The sequence below is a fragment of the Zea mays genome, chromosome 8 (genome assembly GCF_902167145.1).
Source record: "Zea mays cultivar B73 chromosome 8, Zm-B73-REFERENCE-NAM-5.0, whole genome shotgun sequence".
NCBI lineage: Eukaryota > Viridiplantae > Streptophyta > Magnoliopsida > Poales > Poaceae > Zea > Zea mays.
In genome coordinates, this window is record NC_050103.1 from 149,419,332 (window position 1) to 149,428,921 (window position 9,590).

General features: G+C 40.6%; 1 protein-coding gene across 1 annotated transcript; it reads right to left on the reverse strand.

Annotated features, from left to right (window-relative positions):
- Positions 1 to 631: 631 nt before the first annotated feature.
- LOC100384816 (putative cytochrome P450 superfamily protein) lies at positions 632 to 7,719 on the reverse strand. Its single transcript, NM_001177258.1, has 5 exons — positions 7,330 to 7,719; positions 3,328 to 3,548; positions 2,982 to 3,226; positions 2,038 to 2,416; positions 632 to 1,311 (listed from the first exon to the last, which is right to left on the reverse strand). The coding sequence occupies exons 1-5, from the start codon at positions 7,643 to 7,645 to the stop codon at positions 886 to 888; spliced, it is 1,587 nt and encodes a 528-aa protein (NP_001170729.1). The 5' UTR covers positions 7,646 to 7,719; the 3' UTR covers positions 632 to 885.
- Positions 7,720 to 9,590: the final 1,871 nt, after the last annotated feature.

The window sequence follows — 9,590 nt, forward strand, 5'->3', positions numbered from 1 at the left end:
TGACCGAACCACAGGAAAAATTACCATGTCTTGTGCGATTATTTGCTTGTGATTTTCTCCCTTTCTAGGTCTCTCGTATTCACTTGTAATATTGCTCTCAATCCATTCTATACATTGAAAGAGCAATCAAGTGAAGAGGACTCACTTTCTTTTTCTTTCTCCTCAAACTTAGTTTTAGTTTGCACTGACTTCATTTTTAGACCAAGTTTGTATTAATTCCGCAGGATCATCTATTCACCCCATCTAAGTGCTTTCACTATCAAGAGGATCAAATTTGTTTTGTATTTGGGTCATCTACAGGTCACCCATCCCTATCTCCATATTCAAACTCCACTCTGAAAATAATGTAGTCTATAGTGTAAAGCATTGTTTTGGGTGACCATATGAGTGAACTGCTAGACACAATCTAATATCATTTGTGAGTTCTAACAAATGCATTACTAACGGAGCCTAAACATGTTAATACAATATATCGATTCGCCAACCTCTCCATTCTAAAGATGTAGATGATATGTATATTATCCGTTCGTATTTGAATTCGATCCGTGGTTGAGATCAGATCCACATTCGACTCCAAATATTCATTATCCAATCCAAATCTAATTTATATCTATATATGATACTCAAAGTTGGATATTTAAGATATCAATATCTATTCAAATCTTATCCGACACAACTTGATGTTATCTGAATCCAAACAGAAAATATGAAACAAATATGGTACAAGCAATATCCGTTCGTATCCGATCCGATTACACCCCTACTCCATTCATACACACTTGGTTCTCATTATTCATATCAAAGCTAAATTTAAACCTGCATACATGAACAATCACAATATGTTACTAGGAGTGCATGTTTTGGCATTCAGTATGACCATCATGGTCAAAGCTTCTTCAACCTGATTTGAGCACCATGCTGAGGATGCAAAGTTATCACGGTGTATGGCGCATGAGTGTAGGATGATGAGAGCTCAAAGGAGAAGCGTTGGAGGATGGTACTCAGTGCCATCTTTGCTTCCAGCAACGCGAAGTTCTGGCCTATGCAGATCCTGGGACCCCATCCAAATGGAAAGAAGGCGGCCTGATGCTTGGTCGCATTGGAAATGCCATCCTCGAACCTCTGTGGATTGAACTCGCTTGCGTCTTTTCCCCAGATGTTGGGATCATGGTGAATGAAGATGATGGGCAGTAGAAGGCTCACGCCTGAAGGATATTTGATGCCACCGAGCTCCATTTCCTTGTAGGTTCTTCTGGATAGGAAAACTACTGGTGGGTACAACCTAAGGACCTCATATAAAATCATGGTTACCTGCAGAACCAAAACAAGGGGGCCAAGATCATTAATCCTGATACACAATAGAAAAAAATAGATATCCTGGTTTTTCCTCAGAAAAGTTTTTGTTTCACAGTCATTGGGGTGTTTCTCACACATAAACAGTCAAACTTCCTGGGGCAGTCTAAAACTGCAATTACCAAAAAGAATGCCGGGGGCTGTCTTACCCCCCGCAGGTCGAGTTTTTTTTAAAACTGCAATTACCAAAAAGAATGCAAGATGTAAATATTTAGGTCCCCTCAACACTAAGTTTAGCTCATCTCCAGCATGCTTCTACAAGATATTAATGTTAACAACGACAAAATGTAAGGCACCACAGTTCTAGAAGCAAACCAGCAGCTTCTCCACCAGAATGACATGCAGACAACTATCAGCAGAACTCAGTTGTCTGGAAATTAAAATCCTCAAAAGTAGCAATTTTTGATGAATTGTTTAGTATTTTGTTAATCTAATTCTGACAAAGTGATGAAAACTTAATATGGGCATTTGTAATTTTTTCACTGGTTTTATTGTTATTATTATTTATTGCAGGAATGCCAACAAAATGACAGTGTTAGTAGTATTTATGCAATTTCCTGCTGGCAAGCTTGCAACAGCGTTCAAAGTGGTGGCAAAGTTACAATTGATCCCAATTAATAATGTCTTCAATATCTAGTAATTTCTGCATTTGATTGAACAAAAGAACAACGATTTCAGACTTACAATCTTCAGGCGGTTCAAGTTATCAAAGTCTGGTGTACCCATTCCAAAGTGGTTTAAAACTTCTTCTCTTGCCTGCTCTTGCCATTCAGGGTGCATGCTTAGCAGAATTAACGTCCATGTAAGCAGGACTGATGTTGTCTCCATACCTGCAAAGTAAAATAACTTGCATTCCTCGATTATATCTTCGGTAGTCATTCCGAGTTTTGCATTCCCATTTGATTCCCTCATGTTTGACTCAACCAATAAGCCTAACAAGTCATCATTAGTTCCTTCACTATCTATAAAAGCCCTCTCTCTTTTCCTGATTATTCCATGCAGAATTTTACGGATCTCCCGATCAATTTCTTTCATCCTTCTGTTATTTTTGGTGGGCAAGAGCCTGCATATGTTCAACAGTGTTATAACAAAACAGATTCTTGATTCCTGCCGCAGAACTTCCCTAGTCTTTATCCCCCGACTCAGCTTCGACAACTGAAGTAGAAGTAAAATGTAGATGGTGTTCAAAATTTTATTGGATGTGGAGAAGTCTTTTTGTATCTCATCCTTTACTAGAAATGATAAAAAAAACTCGGCCGGGGAGGGAAAGACCATTCTCCCTGTATTATATTAAGAAGAGACCGAAACATGGTCCCAGCCGAGAAAATCTTCGAACCCTGGCCCCCATCACTAGCGGGCCGTCACCGGAGGGTGGCGCGCAGGACGTAACCCGGGAGCGGGTGGGGCACAACGAGATGATTTTTTTAACCAAGCCAGAAATTCGCCCCTTTGAGAGATCGAACCTAGGTGCTGGAGGTGTTATTCGAAAGCCTTAACCATTACGTTAGAGACCCTTTCGCCTTTACTAAAAATGATATCAAGTCATTATTAAAACATGGATACGTAAATATTCCTACGCAACGAGTCTCATGAACAAATTGCTACTATTTATAAGGAAAAGAACAAACCAGTAGCCTGGGATAAATATTGTTTGAAAAGATTGTATAAGGCGTTCAGCCTGCTCTCCTTGTAGCTGGAAGATGTTCCTGCCCTCCTGATAGTTGCTACCAAAAGCAGTTCTTGAGATAACATCTCCAGTAAGATTTTGGAACTCAGGCCAGACGTCCATCTCAGAAGGTTCCTTGGAAGACATTGAATTTTCCCATCTGTTAATCATATCGGCACAACAGGTAGCAAATACAGGCAGCATCCGCTGTGAATGAAAAAACAATGTTAGTTCAGTTAGGCTGTTTCAATATGTAAAATTCGAACCAATAAAAATAGTCCATGGGAACAAATTTAGTAAACAATGACCTTTATTTTCTCATGGTGGAATGCAGGGTTGAGAATTCTCCTGTGTTTTGCCCATTTCTCGCCTTCATGATTAGCGAGCCCATTGGCTAGTAACTTGCCAACACGGCTAAACAGTGGTTTGCCAAAGTGGCCAAACTTGTTAGACAAAACCTCTCTCATTAATTCCGGGTCTGGAATTATCACCCTCGGAATCGGGCCAAACCAAGTGAATGAATTTGTCCCTGCATTTGAGATTAGAATCCTGTAAGTAGACTGCAGGAGGACTAGAAGACTGCAACCAAACTGTTCTGTGCGGATTTTGGCAGTCACAAAACATGATTCAGAACTGGGAAAATAAACTGACTGTCATGGGATATCTAGCTCACAATAAGGAATATAATTGTAAAAATCAGCTTATTAACATATCAATCCCAGTTGTCAACATATTGAAGAACCCATGTATAGCTCATATGCCAACTTAACCATACACCATGAAAATGGCACCTAGCAAGCAAGATATTGAGCAATCAAAATGTATGGTAAGAATGTAAGATAAATACGGAATCACAAGTAGACACCAACATTTACATGGAAACCCCTTGCAGGGAAAAACCATAAGCAGCGATGAGCAAGAATCCAGTATAAAGATGAAGATATATGGTGGGAGCCAACAAATAGAGGAGAGGCTCTAAATCCCCTCAAAATCTGCGCTAGGGCACTCTCTATTTAGCGGATCTAGATGGGAAAATACAGTTCTCTCACTCGCTCAACTGCTCCCTAAACCTAGCTCTCGAGGTGGAAGAACAAACCCCTTATTTGGGGAAGAAACTCCTATTTTCCAGTAGAAGCCAGGCTGCTGGTTTAGATGGCCACAACACCCCCTGAATCACATGTGGGATGTACAAAATGCTACTCAGTAACTGAGTAGTTACAAAAATAGTTTTTGGATGTACCATGAAACATAGAATGGGATGTGAGTTGATCAAGATGAATCTGTCCCTCCTACATAACTGGAGAGATACCTCTGACCCATCGATGTGATCGAATTAAAAAAAATGTGCATGTCCATGCAGATGTGATTAAGAGTTAACTATGATGTGACTAAAGAGTTAATCACAAGTTGTAATCCACTACAAGATCAAGTGAAGTGTCGAGCTGTTACACGGGTGGCATAAATCTCACCATGAGTTCAACACATATATGTGACAAAAGAATCAAGACATGTATATGAATGTTTGGCTGACATATTCTTTATGTCTATGGTACAAGATTCAATATGTGTTCTAGGCGTCTCTATTGACTAATGGCTCGAAAATGGTTTTAAAAATGACCGTCTGCACAAGAACCTAACTGGTCACACACTTAAGGGGTTGGAACAGCTGCATACGTGATTAACTTTAATGCATGTGGGAGAATATTGCATGTATGCCCAAGAGGCAATCATGATCTATGAGAACACAAAGGGACCTTTAGAGTAAAAGCCCATTAGCAAGGGTCTATATATACGAAGGGGCTGGCGTGCTAGGACAGGGAGACTAATTATAGCCGCCACCATCGCTCTTTATGCGGTTGCGGGTGTCAAAGATGCCAGTCGTTTCTCTCGCTGCATGTGTGATGCTAGCACATCGGTGTCGTGTCGTTTCACCCCCACACGTGTGAATACCGTAGAGATGTTGTTGCTGCTGCGGTGTTGAACTGTTGATCAATAATAGATGTGAGGAGCAATGGTCCATGTGCTGCTGGTGGTACACGAGTACGTACGACTACTTCCTACATTATCGCGTTCTTCTTTCGCTGTGCTATGCGTCTAGTGGTAACGATCCATAATTTTTTACTCGCATTTTATCTTTGTTGAACATGGTAGATATACTATTGAGTAATTCCTGACCCTTCTTTTCTGTTTGGCTTTCAGCATTTCTGCCATGCAACTAGAGGTTTCATCTTAGCTTTAGATTCATAACCTCTCCATAGACAGTGATGTCAGCTCTGTCAATGCATTCAATGACGGCGTGATTGGTTGCTTTCTCGAAGCAGCCTGGCCGCTCAGAGACGGAAACGAATCACGTTTCCCGCGGGCCTGGCTCGTAGCGTTCCGCTGCATCTCTCAGGCCAAATCAGCACACCTAGCCACCAACCAAACAAATGTACTTGGATATGTAGATGCAGTAGATGCATGTGCGGACAACCAAACAACCGCAAAGTACAAAGCTGCTGCATATGGGGATACATGCGCCCGCTCAGACAGTCTACCAATCATGCCCTAAGTGAGTGGAGAAGAAACTACTGAGTTAACAATCTGTAGCCTTGATGCATGGGTCAGAAAATTAGAGGTTGCAGCAAGTTTCCTCTCTATTTTGCTCATGATGGGTCCACAATGTTCAACTATAGGCTTTGTTGTACCCAAAAAAAACCTCGATCTGAAGGGGTAAGAGGCAGTCGGGGGCCGGACCTTAGACTTGTACTTTGACGTGGGGCAAACAAGAGGATTTTTTTACCCCAATCTGAAATTTGCTCCTAAGGGGAGTCAAACTTAGGACCTAAGAAGTGCTACTCAGACTACCTAACTAACTCAGCTAGAGACCCTTTCGCTCTTTGTTGTACTATGTACTCAAGGGTAATCCAAGATATGTGAAGGGTGGAGATTAAATTTTGCAGCCAAAAACTCCTGCAAGCAGCTGGGCATTCGCCAATGAAATGTCCAAAGAAACCAAACAAGACTTTTGATTCTTAAACCAGTAGACAGAGAATGATTCCACTAAGCCTGATGGGGTGAAAAGTTCTCTTTGTAAAGCTCTCATGATTATAATAGTGTTGCCAGCATATTGTACAATAGGAAACTGATCTAGCTCATCAGTTGGAATGGGCAACTCAAAAAGGCTTTGCTGATAAGCTTTGTTGACAATGCACTGAAGCAAATCCGCAGCAAGCACAAAGAGAAGGGGAGACAGGGGGTCACCTTGTGACCTTGTCTGACTCCACGACAACAGTGGAAATGACTGCCAGGAACCCCGTTCAAAAGGATTGACGATGAACCAGTAGCAAGAATCCTCTCAATCCATACAATGCAAGTTTCAGAAAACCGCAGGCTCTTCATCATTAGCAAGATTCTAATGTGCTCAATTGAAGCGGGGGATGTAACTGGATAATTGTGTTAATTTTTTCATCCATCAGCATACAATCATACTTGTTGCATGTGATTGGACAATTGTATTGTTAAAGCTATAAAAGGTACCCAAGCTAATTTTGAACCAAACATTACGAACTTCTGTTTCAACTCCTGTATAATCTTACCCCGTGTACTTCTGAGCTAGTGCTAGGAATATAGGCCGGGCTTTTCGGGCCAGCACGAGCACGGCCCGAAAATAGGAGCCCAAAGCACGGCCCGATACGAAATAATATGGGCCGGGCTAGCACGCCCCGAAGACAGGCTTGGGTCGGGCCTCAATTTCCGACCCGTCGGGCCCCCGACACGGCCCACATACATGGACCGGGCTTGGGCCAACACGGCCCAATTAAGCCCAATCTGTTTAATTTCTTTAATTTAGTAAGATATCGACTTTATATTGTTGTTATATTTAGAGTTTATGTGGTCAAATGATGCTAAAATTATTTAATATCTTTAATTTAGTAAACTATGAACTTTATATGGTTGTAATATTTTGATTTTATGTGGTCAAATATACGGCCCGGGCTTGGGCCGGTACGGCCCAAAGAAGGCACGACGTGGTTTAGGGCCGGGCTGGGCCACTGTTTACACTTCAGTCTGGCACGGCACGGCCAAAAAATCTTTTGGGTTTTACTGGCCCGAACCCGTTTGGCACGAAGCACGATGGGCTTGGGCCGGGCTGGCCCGACCCAATTCCCAGCACTATTCTGAGCGTTCACGGAGTAAATATGATAAAAATAGCATGGAATAGGCTCATAAAATAAAAAAATATCGCAACAAATGATTTCCCTTCAATAATTTGAAACAGAAGGAATAAATTTTGGATGTTGGGAATGATCTGAACACAAAGAAATTACCATTCTCCTTCACCGCGTTGTGGAACATGGGTAGCACGCGTGGGATGATGTCGTGACTCCCAAGCGGCAGTGGCTTCGTGCGGGCTTCTCGGTTGAGCCGAGCGTTCTCCCTCACGTCGCCGGTGAGGAGGCGGTACCTGGTGCCCTTGAGGCCCTGGGCCCGTAGGGCTCTGTCTAGCCGCCGTGGCGTCCACCACGCCCACTCAAGCGTCCAGGCCGCTAGCCACACCAGCACCACGGCGGCCGTCGCCGCGCCTGCACGGGCCCACGGAGAGGCCTCCCATAGCAGGTGCAGGAGCAGAGGTAGAGTCGCCATTGGCTTTGGCTTCTTGGTGCACCTAGTGAACGTCAAGCAAAGCAAGTCTCTGCGGCAGAGCTATTGAGCTAGAGTATCCTCTTGATTTCCTTTCCATGGAAAAGTCAAAGTAAGACATCCAGCTCAGCGTGTATATAGACAACAGTATAGACTGCGATGTTTACTAAATGTAGTTTATAGAAGTGAGATAAGCGACTTATTCGGCAATGTAGTCTAGTTCATATTTGCAGCCATAGTGGTTGCCGCGGTGCTAAAAATTGAGGCCAGCTGAACAACTTAAAGAATAGAATAGAAAGACTGCCGGAGATAATCTAACTATCTAACCCTCTTAACTTTAGATAGCAATTTATTTTACCCCTTCACCTATAAAACCAATTGTTTAACCCTTCAACTCTAGAAAATCGGACAAATAACACACTGGACCGTTTCAGTGAGCAGTTTTGATGATGTGGCATTGCAACAAGGACACTAATTTTATCTATTCCAGTTATGTGATCTAGCAGTATCAAAAAATATATAATTCTGCACACAAGTTATTAATCAGGTATTTTATTTTCCCTAATTTGTTTTGGAGTTTTAAGATTAACATATTAATTACTAAAAATAAAAAACTACATGAAAAAGTTAATCTTTTTTATCTCAGATTCATTTCTTATACGCTAAACCTTTTACTATATGTAACTAATACAATTACTAAACTACTAAAATTTTGATTGATTTTATTAAGCAATTTAAGTGGCCTTTCTTTTGATTGCTAAATAAATCAATTTTACGTTTGTTTTTTAACACTTAGCAAATAGTAATAAAAACATCTCAAACTTTTACACAACCCTCGTCTTCTAAATTAACTTATACAAATACTTCTAAAATTTCTAAAGACTTTAAATATGGAGCCATAACTTACACAAATATTTCTAAGGACTTATATGATTCCACATTTAAAGTCCTCGGGAAATTCTGAAAAATATTTGTATAAGTTATTTGAGCTGAGAGGATGGTTAAGGAAAAACCAGATATTGTTTATTATTGTTTGGTAAGTGTTTTAAAAAATAAATGTAAAATTGATTTAGTTAATGATCGATAAAAGGCCATTTAAATTGCATAATAAAATCAACCAAAATTTAATAGTTTAGTAATTGTATTAGTTACCTCGTTTCGTAATTAAACTGCTACTCCTAAAATTCTATAAAAAATAGTGCATATATAATATCTAACTACCAACTTGTGTGTAAAATTATATAAACTTTGTATAATGACATTTTACGGAACTGAAATAGATAAAACTAGTGCCATAGATGTCATGTCAGCAGCCAACACACCACTAGTAGCATCTACAACCACGCCGCTTAGGGGTTATTTTCTTGGTTTTGTAAAGTTGAGTAGGGTTAAACAACTAGTTTTGAAGATAAGAGGATGAAGTAGACTATTTTCTAAAAGTGGGGGGATTATGTAGACTTTTTCTGTTTTTATAAAGATAGAAGATAAAAAAAATGGGATGCATATATCTATTTTATTTCAGTCATAGTGGGTCGATCGTCACTTGATTTTTCCCCATAGATCTAAAATAGGGACTTATGACCAAATCTCTCTCCATCTTATATTCTTTCTTCATTATTCACTCGCACGAACATATAAGTAGTGACCCCAAATCTCCAATGCACCACTCGTCCTTCAACCTCTACCTCTCCACTCGGTTTTCAACCACTCCTAGGTCTTAGATCTAGGGTTCGAAAATATGTTTGAATCTCGTAATCCTACTAGAGCTCTGCGAAGCTGCTTATAAACCTCGAGCGAGCCAAGCTAGTTTTTAAACTCGTTGGTACAGCGAACCAGCTCGAGTTAGCTCGTTTCGGCTCGTGGGCTATGCAAATTAATTAATCTTTAGAATAATGATGGATATTAAATTATTTTGTAGATATTTAGCTTGTTTCTTAGCCTTTGATAA

Bases quoted from the DNA above. Each gene is read 5' to 3' on its own strand.
- LOC100384816 (NM_001177258.1), bottom strand. From the start codon at position 7,645: ATGGCGACTCTACCTCTGCTCCTGCACCTGCTATGGGAGGCCTCTCCG. The intron at 2,417-2,981 runs GTTTGTTCTTTT...GAACATATGCAG, and splicing joins ATATTTATCCCAGGCTACTG to GCTCTTGCCCACCAAAAATA. The intron at 1,312-2,037 runs GTAAGTCTGAAA...TTGGTTCTGCAG, and splicing joins ACTTGAACCGCCTGAAGATT to GTAACCATGATTTTATATGA.